At 34.4% G+C, this 22,307-nt stretch overlaps 1 protein-coding gene across 10 annotated transcripts in view; it reads left to right on the forward strand.

Moving 5' to 3' along the window:
- Positions 1-18,810, forward strand: part of SLF1 (SMC5/6 complex localization factor 1) — a 33,011-nt gene extending 14,201 nt beyond the window's left edge. For all 10 annotated transcript variants that reach the window (XM_021541544.3, XM_021541545.3, XM_021541550.3 and 7 more), the window contains 9 exons: positions 711-848; positions 1,486-1,648; positions 8,163-8,307; positions 10,303-10,448; positions 12,305-12,471; positions 12,964-13,067; positions 15,024-15,116; positions 15,500-15,682; positions 18,009-18,810. In XM_021541544.3, coding sequence (XP_021397219.2) covers positions 711-848; positions 1,486-1,648; positions 8,163-8,307; positions 10,303-10,448; positions 12,305-12,471; positions 12,964-13,067; positions 15,024-15,116; positions 15,500-15,682; positions 18,009-18,505 — 1,636 coding nt within the window. In that variant the 3' untranslated portion in view covers positions 18,506-18,810. The remainder of the gene's footprint in view (positions 1-710; positions 849-1,485; positions 1,649-8,162; positions 8,308-10,302; positions 10,449-12,304; positions 12,472-12,963; positions 13,068-15,023; positions 15,117-15,499; positions 15,683-18,008) is intronic.
- Positions 18,811-22,307: the final 3,497 nt, after the last annotated feature.

The following is a 22,307-nucleotide window of genomic DNA, read 5'->3' on the forward strand; positions in this document are numbered from 1 at the left end:
AAAAGAAACTACACCTCTTCTTGTGGCAGTGAAAAAAACTCAAGTAATATTTAAACACTTTGATACAACTATGATTACAGATATATGGATGTGCGTGATTGTAAGCATGTCTTGAAGAACAGGAAACAGAATTTATCTTTTAGATTGAGTATTTTGTCTTTTAGTACTTCCTGGAGAATGGGAATACCCAGAAGTTGTATACCTGGTTCTAATACTCAAAATTCTAGACAAAAAGTGTGTTTGCATGTTACTTCAGAATTATCTACATCATGTTTAACAATTTGTAGTCCTGTCAAGTAGTATGTATGAACTGTTATCTGAACAGAAGTTTGTAGGATGTTACCATGTCTATAAAATAGTACAAAATTAGCTTGTATTTAAAGAATTTTAAAGTTCTATTTATAGTAATTGTACAATATCTCAAGTAGAGACAGGAAAAAAGAAATCCAGTTAAATTATTTAGTTTATACTATAATACAAAATCTTCATCTGGAACACAAAAGCTCAGTCATAAACATGTTGAGTTTGTTTTTTTTTCTTTTGAAAAAAAGCTTTAAAACTGGAAAATTAGGTTGGAAAAAATGTTGACTGTTGCTGAGGAGCAAACTATTTCCTTGTCAAAACACACCAGATTCAAAGCTAACTTTTTTCCAATAGATTATCTTATATTTCTATCATACAAATGGAATTTTTCATTTTTTATTTTTCAGGTCTTGCCTTTATTGTGAAACAGTTTGTCATACAGTCACAGTTTTAGAGACAGAAGATGAACTGAGGATAGTTCATAAAACATTATTGAAGTATTTCTTTGATTTAGTTAAAGGCGAAGTAGAGTTTCTGACAAAAAGGTGGGATTTATAGAATAATACATGTGTTTCTTTATTTGCAGCAGCTTGTATCCTAATTTGTGTATATCTCTGATAAGATACTGCTCTGAAAGCAGTTTAACAATTCCATTTATATTTCTCAATTCTTAGTTTGTTTATTGTAAATTCATAGGTTTTTTCATAATGTTTTAAGACATCTTGTCTTTTCCAGCTTGTTATTCCAGTAAGCATTTAATTTTGCTCATAAAGTGGTACTTGTAGATTTGCAGTACTTGACTATTCATTCTTTAAGGTAGACAAGCAGCATTTTGAATTTTTTTTAAAATTCAAATAACTGTTATCTCCATTTTATCTTAGGGAGACAATTACCTTTCCTTGGTTTATGAAGTCTAAAAAGTCTAGGTTTTGCTTTGCCTTTATATAGAAATGGTGACCTTTACTTTATGTAAGTAGTGGCATAGTATTAGAATTCCACAGGTCTAACAGTAATAGTCATCATCATTGTACTTAACTCTTCATCAGAAATTGTGTCTGATCTTTCCATAGGTAAAAATCGCCAAATCTGTGTGTATTGTGAATGAAGGCAAGGTTTCTGTCTGGTAGCTATAATAATCAAAGTGGCATAAAGCTTTAGGTTTTTTCACCTTTTTTTTTACAGTTTGGTTGAAGGAACAAATTCACAGCATCAAGACTTGCCTCAGACGGTTCTTCTGAAGACATTCTTGGTTGAAAGTGGGACCGCAGTGCTTTTTACCAAACACATAAATATTCTAGCAGATTGGGTCATATTTTCCTATAGAGAATTAAATGGAAAAAATGATGTGAGTGTGAATTTTATACTTTAAAATAATGAAGACTGACATATTTTTTAAATGCCTTTTGTTCATTCTTTTGTGAGGAATTATATGCACATATAACAGCTGCTTGTTATAGCTGCCTTTTGTTGTGAAGCATGCTGGTTTTTGCTCCACTAAAGAAATGAATTGATCCATAAGATTCTTATATAGATATGTAGAGAAGAAACGAGTCATGAGTAGCTTGTTGGCTACATTCAGATGTTCACATGCCCTTCCCAGCAGGTATTACTGTAGTTATTACAGACACCAGCTTGTTCTCTCAAACAATATGGTGTAGTGAAAGAAGTGATTATCTTATTTTACAGGGATAGGATTCAGGAAACATTTCAAAGAGAAACCTAACAAAACTAACACTTTTTTTGTTGTTTGCTAGATATGCAGTGTTTTACTGTAATAAAATGCCCTGGTTTTCTTCCTAAGCCTTTTAGTTTCATTTGGAATATTTCCTAGGATTTAGCATAAAAATGTAGCTGAAGGCAACTTAATTGCTATTCTGTGACCTGCTGACCAGCAGGACATTGACCTGAAAGATACTAACTGTCCTCTATACCACCTATTTCTTTTCAGAAGCAAGAGGCCTTGTAAAACATCTTTGACTTCTAGATTCTCACATAAAATAAAACCTAACTGCTGTCTCTGCATTCTCTTTTAAATTATTGTGAGAGCACAGAATAAATAGGTACTCCATTCACTTTTTCTGTACAGTAACAGAACAATAGAAAATCAAGTATTTCAGGGAGATAAAAGCACTTTCAATAACCAAGTAGTTATTCATTATGCTATGAAAGCAAAAAGATTAAACATAATGAGAGCTTCAATCATCTTACCTAGCCAGACCTCCTACCTTTTTTGAGGGCTATCAAAGCAAGACATTGTAAAACAGTGCTGCTTTTTATCCTCGGTCAAGATACTTAAAAAGTGCCTAAAATTAGGCTTCTATACCCATATTTATATTCAAGCAACCTATCTTTTCAAAGGTATTGAGCAGCAAGCAAGCTTACTTGCAGTTGGTGTCAGTAGCCATTCTGTTTCTTTGGAAAATGACATTACTTTCATATTTTTCCTGGTGTTGAATCTGCAGTTTAAGTGTAGGTACATTTAGTTTTTCCTGCTATGCCTTCCTTTGACAGGTTCTAGCACTGTAAGCCATGCCTTTCTTATAAACCTTTCCTTACACAGGCAGAATAATCACTTTTGTCAAACAGTACTACATATATGAAAAATAAGCTTAATCCTCACACACAACATAAATCACAGAGATCTGCCTCTTGTTTAGATTCTATTTGTTTTATATACATATATATCAGAATTGTCATTTCAGCACAAATCCTGGATGTGTGTTGTTTTCTCACTTTGATCTTAATGCACCGTAGTGTAAACTGTCCTACACAGATGAATTCTAGTCTTAAAAAGCAGCTTGTTGCCTCATAATATCTGTAGTGTATTATGTTTTATCTAACAGCTTTGTTCCTCATATTTATTTATCTGTTGCACTTTTTTCCCATTACATTTTTGGCAAAATTAAATTCTAAACCAAAAGACCATATTTTTACAATCCAACTAATTCATCCCTTCAGTCAGTCTCAATCTTGTTCTATTAAAGCATGGTATTTTTCTGTATTTTCAGACTAATTTTAAAACTCCATTACACAGTTTAAAAAGTCATTCAGAAAATCAAAAGAGTGAAACCTCCCTAGCTGTGCAGACAGAACTGTGTTTTCTCCTTCCTTTTTCTATCATTTCAGAGATACATAAATAAATACACAGTATTTCTGTGTCATTGGGGGTAGCATACAGGGTGCAAAATTGTCCTTCCTGTTTTCAGTTTGAAGGTGTGAGTCATTGTTACCAGCTTTGTTTTATAAAAGCTGTCTGCTTAAGAGGTAACACCTTGGCAAGAAGCATGTAGGGCCATTCAGAAATGTAAATAAAAGTAATGATTTTGGTAATTGTTACTGTCTGCATGTGGTTGGTAGCATATTGCAAAAGGGTGACTGTATTTCTCAATGCACCTAAGTGTGTTAGCTTGTGGGAATAAGCATGTTGTGGTATACCAAACTTCTGTACAATTCTTCAGCAAAAATATCTATAAGTGGAAACAGATGAATAATTTAACTAAATTCTTTTTTTGAATGTATCTAATGTAATATTTTCTAACTGGTAAAAGCAAGCAGCTATTAATTGTTTTAGCTTTTTAGAATCAGATTATCTCTTTTTGTGATTCAAAGAGGTTGCAACAAAGAGCGCTGGAGTGCAGGGAAAATATCTGTGTGTGTTTCCTCTCTCCTAATGCTGAGTTGCTGCAAAATTATGTTTTATGTATGTGTGTAAACACACCGTGTAAAAAGAGCAGTCCCAAAAAGAGTGAAAAACAAAGCACAAAGTTGAGAGTATTTGTTTTCTGGAGTTAGATAGAATTTTCTGTATTTTAGAAGTAGCAGAATAAATATAGTGACAGCAAATTGGATGTCCTCACTGATCACTGGGTTAACCTTTTTGGACAACATAGTAGAATAATATTGATACACTGATCTTGGTTAAAAGGCACTGCCAAAGAACATAAAAGATTTCCAATTATTTGAGCTCTTCAGATCAATTTTGAATATAATTCTAAAATAAATTAGCGTATATTGTTTGCTATATTATTTAAACAGCTTTGATGGGGGAACTTCTGGTTAAAGTTCCTTGAATCAAATTTCTTAATTCAGTTTTAGAATTTACCAGGGAATGTGTATGTTGATTATAACACTTCTGGTTGCATTGAGCTATTGCATGGTTTTTCACAGTGTCACAGATGGTATCAGCAATGCTTTTCATCCCTGAAAATACTGGTGGAGATTTTTTTTAAAAGCTGTCTTACATAGGCTGACAAAGAGGTGACAAAGGCATTCATTCAGGTTTTTAGTTGCACAGTATAAATTTGTGTGGTGTAGAACCAAATGTCTTCCTGGTCTGTCACTTGCAGTAGTTTTTTTGGAAGTATGTTTTAGGCATTTGTGGAATATTACATTTACAGCACATGAAAAAAACCCTCTTCTTCAGAGTTCTAAAATAACTCAGTAATTCAAAGTAAAAAAGTTAAAATTAATTTTCTTATAAGAACTTTTATGTGTAAAAACATACTGTGAAACTTCTGCCACTGTAGCACTATATTTGACTTGACAAAACATTAAATGGAACAGCAATGTAGGAATTGAATTTGCTAAGCTAACAGGTATCAGTTGAAGTGATGTGACCTTGTATGCTAACAGATTCAATAGCTTCTTCCAACTTCTGTGCTTTTCTTAGTGAGATAGCTTTGATTTTCAACAATAAGAATAAGGAAGAGAATTTTGAAAAGAGGTTTCACTGCATATTACTTAATTAGCTGTACATGGTGTACAGTGCATATTACTTAATAAGCTGTACATGGCCAATATCAGCTGGCAGGTAAGGCTCCACCCTGCATTGAGTTGAGGGAGAGAATCAGAAGGACAAATTTAAAAATGTATGACATGATATAAAGATAGTTTAATAAGTGAAACAAATGCTTACCTACAAGCAAAGCAAAATAAGGATTACATTCAGTGCTTCCCATCAGCAGGCAGATGTTCAGTGACTTCTTGGAAAGCAGGGCTTTGTAAGACATGGCAGCTACTAGGCAAGGCAAACACCATCACTTTGAACGTCCTCTCTTCCTTCTTTACCCAGCTTTGTGCTGAGCACAATGTTTAGAAGACCTTTGGTAATTCTGGGTCTGATGCCCCTTCCAGCTTCTTGTTGTAGGAGCAGGTCTTGGCATTGTTACACATGGTAGCAAATTTCAAGTTTAATGGAAAAGCTTGAGTTTTTTTTACTTTTTAATACTGTGTGTGTTTTCATTACTGTGCATTGTTTTGTGGTTGAAATTGAAAATACCATTTAATGTGTTAACATTTAAACATTTTTAGAACATATGGTCCTTTCAGGAAATTAGACCAATTTCCCTCTCCCTCATTTGTAGCATTGAACCATTTATTTAAAATATTGAGGAGAAGCTCTTGGTTTGTCCTACCATTCTTTTACAAAAATGCCAACCAAGCCTACACTAGTTGGCAGTATCTGGCTTGTCTTGTCAGCCTGCAGAGATTCTTGGCTGGGCAAATGTAGATGCAGCTAGAGTACTAGCTACATTTAATAGTCACTATATATCTGATTGTGAAAAGTTATTAATACTTGCAGTATTAACAGTCATTATTTCAGTCTGCTCCTTCAGTGTCTGCTTTCACCCCCACCCTTTTTCTTAAAAATATTTCATAAAGGAATTAATTAAGGTAGTGATTTAGAAACTATAAAGATAATGTAAATACTTGTGCTTTACAGCTCTATCTACCTTAGATTACATCTGTATGTCCTTGCTCCTGTCACTTAACTTTTGTTCAAACTGTGCTTATTTGCTGTGTTAGTGAAATTTATTTCCAGTAAAGAACTATTGGTGGAATTATATTATTCACCCCGTATTTTGCTTTGGGGTCCAGTGATAAGAGGTATACATATTTAAGGGAAATTTAAATGCATTTCAGATATTTTAAATTGTTCTTCAGTTTCTGTTCTTGTATCCTCAGAAGATAGGGAGTGTAAATGTACCTTTTTAAATATTTAAACTTTAGTTTAAAAATTATACTTCCAGGTTTTTGACAGGCCATATCTGTGTTGTCAGGGTTTTTTTCATTATGAGATTTCACCATTCATATATAATAAAATATTATGACATAATAAAGTAAGGGGAAAACCAAATCAAGTAGAGTTTAAGAAAGTAAGTAGTAGTCCTGGAAGCAGTCTTGGAGATGACATTTATAACAGATTTTGTCTGGCCAGTTATTAAAAATCTTAAGGGATGGAGGCTATACTTCCACCCCACACCATGTTTATTTGTAGTTGTGGTTGTGTTTATTCCTTTTCTTTTGAGTGATGAGTAACTGTTAACTGTAGTGACAGTATTTGTGTAGTTTTCAACAAATTACTTTATGTTTTTATTATCATCTATGTCACTGTCTCCATTGTTCATATGTACATCTGTTTGATTTATTGATGCTCAAACTGGTTTTGGTGCGTTTCAGCTGCTAAGGAATCCTAGTAAATTATTTTAAACCAACCTTGAACATATTTTGTTCTCAAAGGAGTATCAGACAAATCATTGACTGTAGCATGTACCCATTGAGTCTGGTTTGTCTCTTAGCCAAAATTGTCCAGTTGCAAGTACTCATCTTTTACAATATGCCATATATCAACTGGAGCTCTAGTGTAACAGTATAATTCTCTGGTAGAGCCTTAGCTCAGGCGAATTTAATGTGTTCCTACTGTGGTGCCTATGTTCTTCCAAGCTGTGCTTTCAAAACATCTGTTGGTACACGTGGCCAGAGGAGTAACTTATTTCAGAGTAATTGTATAAAATATTTCTACTATGGCTCAGAAAGGTATGTTGGTAGACATGACCTTGCGATGACTAACACAAACTAGAAACACTGATTTACCTGATCAGTATTGATTAAGTTTCATATGGGTGAATAAATGCATTCATCTATCTCATGGTGGTGTCTGGGTAGCTAAATTCCTGTGTATTGTCTTGATGCCTCTTGAAGAAAATACGCTTCAGTTTTCTTTACTTGTTCATCTTGTTCATGACCATTTTCACAGGATCACTGAATAAGTTGACTTGGAAGGAACCCATAAGAATATATATATATAGCTATAGCTATAATTTATTTGTTTGTTTGGGGTTTTTTTTGTTTTTTTTTTTTTTTTGTTTGTTTGTTTGGGTTTTTTTTTGTGTGTGTGTTCCTGTTCAAGGTAGAACATTGTAGGGCTAATATTCAGAATTATGGCTTTTTTCCTAAAATTGCAGCTGCTCATCTCTGAAATTTTTCGCAACTGAAGAAAGTTTCCTTTTGCAAAGTGACTGCCAGAATTTCTTCTGTGGTAGAAACTTAACACTTTGCATCCTTTTCCCTTTTGGCACAGACATACATAGTCACAAAAAGAGCTTTACTTCATGATTAAATCTTTAGAAAAAGGCAATGCTAATAGAGCAGGAAGAAAAAGATCCCTGCAATTGTCAAATTAAACACAAAGTTAATTGGAATAAGCACAGTACTTGCAATCTTATGGTTAAACAAAACCTAATTTAAAAAGAAATCACATTGCAATTATAAGTTTTGACACCATTTTGCATATAGTTTTAGATGATGTTTTCATAGAACCTGTTTTTCTCCAGTACCAAATCTTAATTGATATGGCATCGGTGACACTAATTTTGTTAATCTGGCTGCAATAGTTTTAGTTTAGTTTAGTTAATACATTCAGTTTTTGAGCAGAAGAAGAAAGGCCAATGAAGGAGTGACATGGCAGCAGAGTGGGCTTTTATCTAAAGAACTTCTCTATGTTATTTCTGTTAAATTATCAGCGTGAATTTTTTATATATTACAGATCAATAGATACACCTATGTTTTTTTCCATTTAGGCTTTCAGAAGTGAAGTTGCTGGTCTATTAAATGCAATTCTTGGAACTGTAGTGGACTATTGGATCGTATCAGGTTTGCTCATGGACAGAAATGTGTTTCATCAAGTGCCTGATTTGGCGCATTACCTTGCCATTTCATGTGACGGTGAGTGTTTGCAAGGCCTCTCAAAAGTCTTATAATTGGATTCACTAAGTCCTAATTAAAATCCTTGGTTTAGAGTCAAATTGTTTTTTGCCCTGTGTGTTGCAGCTGTGCACTGCATGGCATGTACATATTCAGGAAACCATTTTATTTTGTATGTGTGTGTCAGTGTCAAGCAAAGATCAAATAGAACGGGTTTTCTTATTAAAATCCCTCTAAATAAATGTCTAAATGTTGATGCAAAAGCAAGACCACACAGTCTGAGGAGGAAAAAAAGTCTTTGGAGCTCTCTCAGTTTAGGAGAAGCTTTAAGCATATAATAAAATTTAAATTCAGATAAGCAATCAGAGGCATCTTACTTAACTCAGGCAAATTTTATCACTCCAAAAAATCAATAGATTGCTAAAGACACTTCAATCGTAAGTCTGAAAGCTACACTAAACTGTGTGACTCCCGCAACTTCAAATGAAACATTACAATGTTTCCTTCCAGATCTCTAGACATAATGGAGGGAATGGGAGAAAATTCCATTGAGTCCCATGTATTACTGTAGTTCCTCCTCATTTAACATGGAATGTCAGTTGAGGTATCTGTACTTTCAGCAGCAAGGAGTTGAGGAGCTTGAAGACAAAATTATCTCAATAAAGTATTGAATTATTTTAATTTAATTTTCAAAATTAATTCCCACCAAAGCTTCCCCTGACTACTTTTCCAATCATCATTTTCTGTGGTAACAGGTATATGTAAGTTTCATTTGAATTGTATCTGCCTTCTACCTGGACACTTGGGAAGAACCATCATGAAAAGAAAATACACTAAAATCTTAATCTCTGGACAATTTATTCCACCCCAGTTTTATAGAAAGCAAATTATGAGAACTTTTATAGGCTGACTTTGTCTTTAGAAGGCCAAATCAGTTTGAACTTTATGGTGTTTAAATCAATGGAGCTTTTAATATGTGCCACTTCAATGGATTTTTTAGACATCATATAATAGGAACAATCTTGGATAAATATTTCTGTAAGACTTTATTACTTTCCTGTATACAAAAGGGAAAACAAGAACAGGGTTTGGTCTGTTTATAGAGATTATTTGACCTGTACCACTTGTTACAACCTGCAGCACTCAAAGCAAAATTGTTGTGAGTTTTTCTGAATTAATTTATACTTAGAGTAGCAAACGTCTGTATTCTCAAACTTGGGTTTCTGTTTTGATTGAGTGTACAGATCAGTTAATTTATGAGCACTTCTTAGCAGAACAGAAGATTCCCTTAATACAGTAAAGATTTTCTTCCTCATTGCAGGTCTTACTTTCCAATCATTTCAGTTGTTATTTTGACAAAATTTTTTTCTCAGAATCACAATATAGATTCTTAATACTGTAAGAAAAAATCAGTCTTTCTGTTCTTCTTTTCTAAAACAGGTAGGTCAGACATAGATGCTTGATGTATATTGATATATGTTGTATGGATATGTAAGTTTCTCTGCCAATGTGTGGGGCATTTTTTAAAACAGTATAAGCTATTTGGTACATCTGAATGGGGTTGCAATGTGCTTATGGTGACTTTCACTGTAGAATTTATAGATCACCTGTATTATTTGCAGATTTCTTGTTCATGTGTTATAACTCTTACCTGAATTTGTGCTTCTTTGAGATTTAAAAGGTGATCACTTGCAGAACTTAACAAAAAATAATTTTGTTCTCAAAATAAAGGTGTAACTTTTATAACATTGTATGAAGAGCATTTTAAGAAGTTTCACACAAAAAGTGATGTTTGGTCTTCTAAAATATGTTCTCAGTATGTCATCATCTTAGCAGATGATTGTTAAAATCTATTTTGATGTGAAGAATTTTAGTAAATCTTATGGAAAATAAGCTTCTGAATTTGCAATAGGAGCGAAAAGCCTGGAAAATCTGTCTTCTAGATAACTAGGTATGTAGATTTCTGTATTTTCATTTTTTGGCTTACTTGATTTTTTTCCAATTGCTTTTATCCAGATTTTTCTGCATGTCAATTAAAAATGTTTCTTTGTGCCATACCATCCGACTGGCTTCAGCTGTTTGTTGCAGAAGCAATTTTCAAACAAATGTGTTTACAGAGGAATATTGCTGTTTCTACAGAACCTCTTTCTCTTCAGAAAATAGTAAGTAGAACTTATCACACTTCAATATTTTACAAGTAATTTGATTCATAAAAGTCTTGCAATATATTTTTTATTTGTGGTCTGAGGTCATGTTTATTGCCTGCATTGTCTTTCCATGTGTTCCATACATTTAAATTTCTCTTTGCCTGAAATCTGGGTACAGAACAATAGTAAGATTTTTCTTGCCAGAGAATTTGTCTCATCTGTTTACATGCAGTTATCATGAAAGTGAAAAAACGCAACAACAGTGAAAGCTTTTAAAAATAATCCCTATAAAATTATTGCAGTGTTACATTTATACTTAAGGAGAATGCCAAACATAGTGTGATTTTTCTCAGCTACCTTTTCCTTCAGGGTTTTTGAAGAGGTAGGTCCAGGCATTTGTTACATAGATTTTACGATTTTGAACCGCAATGTATTACTGTGAATTTCTCCTCTTAGAAACTTTGTCCTACTCACCGACCTTTGCTTGCCTTCAAATCACAATTTGTGATAGTTGGTGAGGAAAAACATGGTAAAAGCTGCAAAAGATTCTCAAAGCCATGACTGCTGGCAGGATGCAGGCAAATCAGGGTGATTATATGGTAATGTCATGCCCTAATCTAGATTCTTATTTCAGTAATCTTAATACTAATGATTGAACAGAATATGGAATCCATAGCTGTTTGTCTGTGTTCTACTATTCTACAGGAAGAGTCGCAAAAAACCCAAATTTATACCTTTGTACATTTCCCATACATAAGTTTTCATAAATTTTGCAGGAATTGTGAAGAGAGGTCATTGTTTGTTAATACAGCATATTTAAACAGAGATTGAACAAAATACTGTCAGAATTCTTAATAGAAACCAACTGCATACTAATATTGGACATATATTGCCACATATAGAGCAGAATTGCTACTTTCAGCATTGCCATGCCTACTGATCACTCTCTGCAAATACTTAAAAATTGTTTTAGTGCTTGAAACTAGTCTATGTGCTTTTTGCTGTTTTCCTTAGTATGACTGAGTCTACTTTCTCATTCCATACAGTAAAAATTTTCCAGTTTTGCCAGTTCTTCTTATTCAGCATCTTACCAACTCAGCTTTTCTCTAATTTCAACAACTCTCTGGTGATAAATGTGCAGTGAAGGTGCAAGTAAGGTGTTCCTCACCTACTGCACATTGCCTTCACAATCTACAATGAACTGCTAAATACACAAAGTCTTCCTTAATACCTTTCTTCAAATATAATTGTGGTGTGTTAGATTAATTCCCCTCAGTAGCCTTTTCTCTTATACTTTTTGCAGAAACTTAGATGACTTTTTTAAATGAGCAGTGTAAGTGGATTTGAAGCTCTGTATTACTGAAAGAGGCTAATATCTACAATAGCCAAGGCTGTCCTAATAGAGAGTACCTAAGGGATAACTAGCTTACTGCCTTAGCAATGCTCAAAGAATTAATCCCACCCCTTTTCTCAGAAGAGATGAAGGAGTGGAGTGAGTCTGTATTTAATTAAATTGCTCCTTGGTTTAGGAGTGGAAAGTCTGTAAATACTTTTTTTTAATGCACGGAAGTAATTTTACTGTACTCAATCTTACGTCCAGCCGACTGAGAGAGGCTTAGAGTTTCCCATTCTGTGTCTCAGACACAAGCCACTCACTGAGGCAAATGTAAAGGGTGAATTACAAAAGCATCAAAAAGGAATGCAAAAGACAAACTGTAACAAACTAGATGTACAGTCATTCAGGGATCAGATTTTAAAAACCTTAGATACATCAAGAGTATAGATGGATACGTCTGGATATAGATGACTACTTTGCAGCAAGTGTAGCAAAAGAAAATTTCCTTATTTGTAAAATGTTACTTTTGCAACAGGTCTGTTCCTATTCACCTGCTTTGCGAGAGATAGGGATGCATGAGACAGAGATACACAAAGCAAAGAAAAAGAAAATAGGGCAACAGCCATGCCCTGAGTCTCAAAGGACATTACAGATGCTAAATGGCGATAAGCAGAACCAAGTCAAAGTGCTGCCTGATCTACCGTGAGTAATACCTATAACATCACCAGTTTTATTCTGCTTTGGGGGACAGCTTCTGACCTGACACATTTCTTGAACTTTATGTGACCTGTTTTGTTATCTACAAATTACTTCAACTGACAGAAAGCTCCATTGTAAGCCTGTAACACCTCTGGGCTGGGGTTTCCCCTTTTCTCTTTGATCAATTTCGGTGTATATGCACGCTGATGTAGTTTTATTTGTCTAATATTAAATATATAGTGTATATACAGAAGTTCACTGTTCATAGAATTACCTTTAAGGAAAGTTTAAAAGTGGGCAGTCCTATTTGAGTTCTGTTTTAAATACAGTTATAATTAAATGTCATAGAAATTATGTAATTAAGACATTTCAGAAATGATGGTGAAATGGATAAATCTAAGTATTTAAATGGTTTTAACATTTAAAACCATAAAGTACATACACATTAAATATGAAATAGTGATTTTAAAAGTGTCCCATTTGCTTTCTTTTCAGTGACTTAATCTTTAATAAGCTTACAGGAAAAACAGAAGTCCAGACTGCACACACGAAAGGGAGTTATCTTTTGACTGAAGAGGTACACAAGAGGAATATTAAAGGTATTCTACGTACCTAATTCATGTTAAAAAGTTTAAAGTGATTCAAATTTATAGTTTCATGTTTAAAATCTTGTCCTGATGAATGCTGGACTAAAACAATGGCTTATGCCCAAGAATTATTTTCTTATGGTCCATGTTTCTCTTTTCCAATGTCAATTTAAAAGGAGGAATTTGTATATATGGTAAAATAAAGTTGCCTTCTTCATTACTCTCCTCCTTCCATACATTAAATGCAGTGTACAGTTTGTGTGAGCTCATTCCAGTCTTGACTGCCTTACTTTGCTAATCCACCTCAACCTGTGCTTGGTAGGATCAACGTGTTCTGATTTGCAAGTATAATTCAGTCTTCATCTCTCTGAGTCCTAGACATTTTGTGAACAAAGACTGAGGAGTATGCTATGTTACATTGCTGTTTTAAGCATATGGACTGTTTTCTTCCAGGCATTCAGCCCAGACTTTGAAATGCACTTGGCTTTTGTTTTAACTATACTGGAACTCATGTATCTAAGGAATAAAACAGCACTGCAGTAATTCATTCAATTCCTATTTGCTATACAAGTTTAATAATTGTACTTTGCATGAGGCTTGCTTTACTACAGAATTAGTTACTGGAACTACTTTTTCATCTTTATCATCAGAAATTTACCTGAAACTCTACTAATATGGCACCCATGAGAAGGCTCAGAAAAAAACTGGCAAAAGCAAGCTGGAATTGTTTAAAAAATTTAAAAAATAATTATTATCACAAACAAAAGAAGATGTCACCTCCTTTAAAGGCTTAAAAAAACTTCAGCAACAGAGTCAGACCATACATTTTTAAAATTGGTTCCCTTTGTTTTTATTGCTTTTACAAGTAAAATTGATGTGAATTATTACATCTGATCTCTACAAAGAAAAGTGATCTGAAGGACTTGGGAGGGGGAGGGAAGTGGAACCAAGCAAATAAATCCTGCTTTTTTTTTCTATTCTTCCCTGCTAAAATTATAAGTTGTATCTGCTGTTGAAAGAATGGGCATGGAGCTGACAGATTTACATAGTAAAGGTATTAATATAACAAATGTTCCATGTAAATCTTACTCTAAAAGCTAAGAGATCTAGCCTAAGATATCTTGAATTTCTAAGATGTTTGGTTCATCATCTTTCACCTGGTATCAGGATTTCCCTCTGGCTCTTGTTCAAAGCTAATCAATTATTGAAAAGAAAACAGCATTTAGAATGTGTCTGAAGTTTTTATTCCGCAGAAGCTAGTGGTGTCTGTACATATATATGCAGCAGCTTTCACTTGTTTGCTGTTTAATTTTTCACCCTTATTTCAGCTGTACATGGTACTAAGGTTTGGAATTTTTTTTCCCCTGGGTCTACTACGAATAATAATTTTATTATTATTATTAATTTTCCTCTTTCTCCCCTCCTTCTCTGCTGTAGCCAAGTCAGAGAGCCTACTGAGAAACAGCAAACCATTTGCTAATAGATTTGAAGTTTTGATTTATACTTGAGTATGTAGAGGCATTTGTGCTTAGCCAGAAACATTCATTTGAATTAAGCTAAAAATGCTGTGTAAAAAGAACCATACATCTTAATGTAGGTTCATGAATAAATTTAAGGGAGGGCAACTGCACTCTAAAGTTTTATTGCTTCAAAACCCAGTATTTTTTGGTGTTTTGTGATCACTTTGTGCTTTTATAGTGTGATTGAAGCTTTAAACCTTGAACTAGAGGGGAGATAATTCCTGTGTTAAACCATTTGCAGTACAATTTCATTGCTGGATCTCTGGTGGAACAGAAGCTCCGTGGGGCTTTTTTTTCTTTTAAGATGTTTAAACAGGATAAAGGAAAATCGTACTCATTATTGAGTTTTCTGCTACATAACCAGGTCTCCTAGTTCCAGACCCTTTGATTATTTTCTTTAGTTGCTATCTTGTCTAGTCTAGTGTAATCTATTAATTTTTCATGGTAGGAGAGACAGCCCTGCATAAAGCTTGCAGAAATAACAAAGTGGAGAGATTGATTCAGCTTCTCTCTTTGCCAGGAACAGACATTAATGTTAAAGGTAAGTTACTCATTTTCTCTACAGAACTAAGAAATTAAGACACATAAAGAACTATATTAGTATCTTTTCGGTAACAGGTTTGTATTTATACAATCTAAAACTCTTTCTTTTTTAAATAACACAAAGTGAGGACTTTTCAGCAAACATTAAGGTAAGATTAATTTATAACTGAAATGTACTTTAACATCACATTTTCTACTGATTTTTAAAAATGCCATTTTTTTCAGATGTTTTTCAATAGAATTTCTTGTTTTGAAATCACAAGCTGCCATTCCAGCTGTAATGAGTACTAAAAAAGTAAGGTGTTTTCCTGTCTAATGAATGACATTAACATTTCAGTACTACTTTTGCTGTTTTAAAACTTCCCTTGATTTATAATTCAGATTATGCTGGCTGGACGCCTTTGCATGAAGCCTGTAACCATGGTAGCACAGCATGTGTCCGTGAAATTCTGGAGCGTTGTCCAGAGGTAGACCTGCTCAGTCAAGTGGATGGGGTGACTCCTTTGCATGATGCACTGTCAAATGGACATGTAGAAATTGGCAAGCTGCTACTTCAGCATGGGGGTGAGTACCTTTATGCTAAACCAGTTTAGGAAAATTATCCACTGTTCTGAATCCATATGAAGTTCTCATTGTTTTTCCTGATACTTTCATAAAATAAAGTTACTTTGAAATATTTTAGAATGCTTTTAAGACAAGTTGTTTGTTTACAATAAAATGATACTGTTTTCACACTTATTTTGATCAGCTGACTATTAAGTTAACCAAGATTTCCACAGGTTTTTCCAATATGGTAATGTTTTTATCCTGCATTTTACACGATACACATTGCAACCATATTCTCCACTAATGAAAATAAAGGCTACCTAATCACAAATCAGGGCTAAGTATTTTATATTGTTTTGGTGTATTTCTACCACAACACAAAAACAGGTCAGTTAAATCTCTGCATATCATGTATTTCAACATAAATTTTTTCAGCATTTGTAAAAATTGATGTGATGGTTTCTGAAGAACACAATTAGGTTAGTAATTCGTAATTAGTAATTGATATTGTAATCATCATAACTGCTTTTTAGGGATAATAGTGGGAGGTATACCTTAGTTTCTATAAAAAGTACTTTGCCCCTTAGGCAAGCACACAATGTTTTAAACAATACTTTTTGTTCAGAGAAAGGGTATTTGTAACTTGAGGTATGTACTGTACCAGTGTATTTAATTTAGCACGTTAAAAACTAACCCCCAAATATCCACATGGAATCATCTTGGATAACAACTCTTCCTCCTTTTAATTAATTTATTAGAATGAGTGTTTGCAATACCTGTACCATTGCCCTACTGTGTCAGTTTAAACTGTACTTTATATGACAAACCCAAATTTTTTCAGTAAAAATCATTCTGTGCTTAGTCATGAGGCAGAAGAGTGTATTTAGGCAGCCTATTAATTAAGGTAGAGAAACGAAATTCTAATAGATTCTTGGCATATGACCCTCTGTATTTACAGTCTTCTCCTGCCCCCTAAAGGCTGTGTCTGTGTCTGTTGTGCAAGCACCAGATCTTAATCAATACATTGCTTCTGCAGTTCTACCTCCATTTACTGAATCTCAGCTCTGTAGCTCCCAGGTGTTTTATATCTCTACTGTGCCATGTCACCTTGGCATCTAACATGCCAGGCCAATGCCTGGGCTCAGTTCTATCAGCTGAAGTGATGCAATAGTCAATATTACAGTAAGCCCAGCTCCTGAGCTGGAAATGCACTAACAGATGTGTATTTTTCCTAGGCTGTTGTGAAGAATAGGTAGTGGATCATCTTGTTATTACAGGGGAAAAGCTCTACTTGCACTTGCAATCACCAAGTTTTTCTGGCAAGTGTAAGGCTGTGTGTACCTTTATCTTTGCCTTTGTTACACTCTTGAGTTATGGCCTGTCAAGTAACTGACAGGCCCATGGTAGAAGGCATGTTACCTATTCAGTGTGAATTTACTTAGTTCAATAATTTAGATCACAGAAGTTAATGATACTAAATAATCAGTAATAATAATACAGTTTTAATCTGAGCAAAATTAAAATATGTATTACTGATATGAAATGTGGGAGTTCAGCTTTTGTCATTAAAAATATATTTCTGAAGAAGCATGCATGTTAATATGGTATCATTACTTTAGCATAGTAATACAAACTTATGTAAGATTCCTAATGTCTTCATAATTGAAAAACACTTGTAGTGTCTTAACAGCCTTCATTTTTTTACTGATGCAGCCTTTCTTAAACTTCCCAAGAAATGTCTAAGCTCTTTCAATATTAATAGGTCCCTTGTACTAATAAACTGGAAATACCAAAAGGATTTATTTGTTCTAAACAAACAAACATGTCTCATTTACTTATTTTAAATCTATCTATTAGAGTAATTATGTTTTGTGTTCCAGAAATCTGTTAAGATCAAATTTTTAAACTCAGTTGTTGGTGAAGGCTTGGATACCTACCCCAAGAGTTTACCTTGCTGCACATACGGCAAGATTGGCCACACCATCCACAAAACCAAAATATAGACCATCGTAGTTACAAGCCTTTAATTTGAAGTCAGTGTCAGCAAAGAACCTAGTGTACAAAGTACGTAATAGAATTTTACAAAAGTAGATACTTTACAAAAGTAATAACATTACATTTTTGCATGTTCTTTGCAAGACAGTATTGTAAAAAAATTGTTAAGAAGGATCTCTCTACAGGTTCTATCTTGCATTGCAAATGTGTAAGTCATCAGTTACATTAGCATAACTTGGTAGAAAAAAGGAACTTAAACTGACAGCTGTAAGCAACTCAAAATTCTTGTTTAGCTGCCACTTCATTACAAAATGTGCTGTTGTTACTAATGTTTGTGTTTTTCCTGAAGGGCCAGTCCTTCTAGAGCAAAGGAACTCCCATGAGAAACTGCCACTGGATTGTGTTGAGTCAGTCACAGCAAAGGAAGAACTTTTCAATCTTGTTTATCCAGGAGAGAGCATTGAAACCTTCTGTGAATACAGAGAACAAGATTTTTGCAATCAGAAGAAAGAACTGTGTTTGATTTTGTTTACTAAGATGCTGACTAATTTTTGTTCCATTTATAATTTGTCTACACCTCTTACTGTAACTCTGAGAGTGATCTCTTGTTCAAATGTACTTCCGGTAATGGCTTGTGATAGCTCTAAGATGAAAAATGCATTTTCTGGAGATTGGTTGGTAGATACATATTTTAAAGAGCTAGAAACTTTTGAAAAACTACCACAGTTTCTTCAAGAAATATCTGAAAGCATGTTATTCTTCCCTGGTGAACAGGCGAAGGCCTTATTAGCAGCTCTGGAAACTATGGTAGAAGCATGTCAGTGCCTAAATCTTTCTAGCAAGTAAATTCCAAACAACCACATTGGCTGAATCTTGAGTGTTACTACCTTCTACTTGCCTGCATGTGTGTAATCTTAGGAAAGTGCTGTATCATTTATACTCAGTTAAACTGTCTTGGAAGTTGGGTCTTTTTTTTTTACATGCCTTGTGCCATATTTCTCTTTGGTTTTTAGAGGCAGTGACCCTAAACTTAAACCAAGCAATTGATTGTTTCATTTCCTGAGAAAGGTTTATGTCTACATATTTTGATATCCCTTAATAAAACTAATGTTATAAATATGTAATGAAATAAAAATATATGGAAAAGCAAATTCCTTCTATCCATTTTCATCTTACTTAATAAAAAATAAGATTAAAATTTATGTAAGTAAATTATTATGTAAATTAATTGCATGTTACAAAATTCAAAAAAGAAGGCACTCTATATTTATAGAATGAATATATAACATTTCCCATGTCTTTGTTTGATAGAAGTGGTCACCCAAAGATGTGAAAAATGTAGCACTATGTTGCTTGTAGTCTTATTTATTTGTGCAGTGACCAAGTGAAGGAGACTGGCTCAGACACTTGGGTGATCTGCAAGATTCCAGTGCGTACAACTTGCTGCTTCCCCAGTCAGTGATGCTTTGAAGAACTAAATTCACCCTCAGCAAAACTTAAGGCTGTCCTTGGCTCTGCTCCAACTCATTGGCTTGCAGTGATTTGATAAAACCATTACTCTGGCCTGTAATGATCTGGTAACACTCCTGGGATAACCTCAAAGGAAGATGCAGGTAGAAGCAGTGGCCCAGATCTAGTTATGCTGGCAGAGGTATTTACAAAGGATAGAACAAGAGTTTAAGTATATACTGGACATCATATTCTGAAACTAAGAATGCATATCCTTAAAAATTATGCCCCCCTTAATATGAAACTTTCTTTCTCCATTCTGTGAGTACATGCAAACTACACATGGTAAACCTCTAAACTAATGCCCTAAACAATTTAGGATTGTATACTACATATTCTATCAGACAGACTTTTAAATTAATTGAGAAAGATGGACATTCCCATACTGTTCTTTAAAAGGTATTGAAGGCAAGGCACCTGAATTACCTACTTGTGCTCATGGGTTTGGGGTTGTAGAAAAGTTGCATGTTTTGGGGAGCCCTTATTGCTCATTTATATAGAAATAATTATAATTCCTATCCTGCATCTTTATAGACATCTGGAGGAGAGACACTCAAACAGAAGTTTATCCCTTTCCAAGAGAAGAGAAAAAAGAGCTGCTTTAGAGTGAGAATACTTGATTATTTTTTCTAAAAGATTCAGTAATAGATGACTTAAAAACTTAACCTTTAAAAGGTAGGTACGAATAAGCAGCATTCCAAATTCCAGTTTTTCTGTAATAGCCATTTATAATATTATTTAAAAAAAAAAAGAATGGATGTGGAGTAAGACCTGCTTATGTAACTGATCTTGCTTGACTAGAGGAATTCAATTCCATTGAGTCATCCAGCATGTGCAAATAAAATTTCCAGTTAGCCTTTCTGCAGCTGAGATATATGATCTCATAGCAATCCACAGAAGATGCTCAAACCAAGCTGACTTTGGAACCAGACCTTCCTTACAAATGTTCCATGCTTATTAATGACCAACTATTATTTTTATAAATAAATACCTCATAGGCTGAAATGTCAGTGCATATTGACTTTGTTTCTGTCTGTGCACTGTTCATTTTTCTCTAGTAAGAAACACTGAAAAAGCCTTTGTCATATATGAAATGTACTAATAAACTTCAGTATTTCCTTTTGTAGGACAAAATGAAAGAAATGTTACGTGTGTACTTTCTAAGTAGTGCAAAACATAAATTTAAGTTTCCAATAGTAACAGTTGCTTTTAGTCAATAATTTGATGTGTAATTTTGAATTTTAAGTAAGTGGGACTCAGGACCTTGAAAAAATTCTGGTGGGTCTCAAAAAGCGAATTCTTTGAGTATTCAGAATTCTAACTTAACACTGACTGAAATGACAGCATGACAAGCTTTCATTCATTTTGGCCTGATGGTGATTCTGTTTATTTATGCAAGACATGTCCACAGTAATTTAGAATGAAAAAATGGCACATCAGTCATTTAAAAAGTCATACTTCACTATTTAAAGTAGTTTCAAGTACCTCCCTCCATGATAATGTAGGTAACATACACTAAGTGAACATTATTAACATTGGAAAACAAAACAGTCAAAAGTTAGCAAATATGTGAATTATGTTTCGGAAGTAGCCCCAGCTTAAACATTGTCTGTGCACATCATTAGTCTTTGTATGGCAACATAATTCTGTTCTAACGTTCTCTTAGTTAAAGGATCATACACTAAAAGTTTTCCTGTTATTTCCCAGTACTTGCAGTTCAGTTTTACATATACTCAAGTTTGCAAACTTGATATACCATTAGAAAGTTTTAGGTATATCTGTCATATTTAACATAAAATAATATGGTTAATCCAATGTATCAGAGTACCTGTTTTAGTATAGCAAAATTTTTCTGTTAAACCGAGATCTATTAATAAGTGATTGTGGTATTCACATTCTCTGAACAGAGAGAGACATGATTCTCTCTCCCAGGATTTTTCCTGGGAAATTGTGAGGAGCAGTGAGGAAGCTGAGAGAAAGAAAAAAACAATTCTTAGATCTATTCACTGCTCCTGTTCTTTGACATATGTGAAATGTGTTATGGAGATTGTTTACCAAAGAGTGAGTTGTTAATTGGACACCGGTGATGGTTGTTTGGATTGATTGGCCAGTTGGGTCAAAGCTGTGTCGTGACTGTCTGGAAACGGGTTTTTCTTGCATAGTACAGTATTAATGTAATATAATTTAGCTTAATAAAAGCAATTTATTTAGCCTTCTGCAAAGTGGAAACAGGGCGTGTTATTCCTCTTTCAAAGGTCACTGCTTCAATAATTGTTTGCTTTTTAAAACCTCTCTTGGTATGTAGGGTACCTTGTCTTAGCTAAAAGAACAAACAAAATCACCCTTTTTCTCTAAATGCCCACATTTCACACACTGACGTACTTCAGAAACACAAAGGTATATCTTTCCATAAATGATATGGAATACAAATATATGATAAGGTATACGATTCCCTCACACAATCCTATTTTTTCCTAAGCCTTTAAAAACGTAATGATTTTTTATGTTCAGGATACAGTTGGAGAAAACACATCTACCAGATGATGATGCTGCAATGCTACTTCCCAGTCAGTAACAGACGTCAGCACACTTGTCCCGTCCCACTAGAAAACTGGCAGTCGGGGAGGATTCTTTTTGATAATTTCTCAGACGAGAATAAAGTGTAAACGCAGCAATATTAGATCTGAGACCCATTTACTGATAAAAAAGGGTCAGCGTTCCTACAAAAGCGAGATAGGTAAAGGAGCAGAGAGGAAAAAAGAGAGACGGAGAAAGAAACAGAAGACAGAGAGAGCGCTAGCGCAAGAGCCCCGGCGCTCGGTCAGCGCTGGCTTGGCAGGCTGAGCGTGCGTGCTGCGAACCACGGCGTGTTCGCGTAGCTCCCGTGGCGGGCTGGGCACGATTTCCAAACCGCAGCAGGCTGCGTATTCCCTCTTTTAAAAATAGGTTAGAAACGGTTGTAAAATAGTTGATAATTGTTAAGCATGTACTGTTAGTTTGGTTATGGTAAAAGGGGTTAAAAGGCTTGTTGTAACAAATACGGTACTCTACGTACCGTAAAACACCACCCCCCAGCGAAACGAGCCAGCCTGGACAGAACTATACTGGGCCAATCAAGCGCCTTAAACCTTCATGCAAA

This window comes from Lonchura striata, chromosome Z (genome assembly GCF_046129695.1).
Source record: "Lonchura striata isolate bLonStr1 chromosome Z, bLonStr1.mat, whole genome shotgun sequence".
Taxonomy (NCBI): Eukaryota; Metazoa; Chordata; class Aves; order Passeriformes; family Estrildidae; genus Lonchura; species Lonchura striata.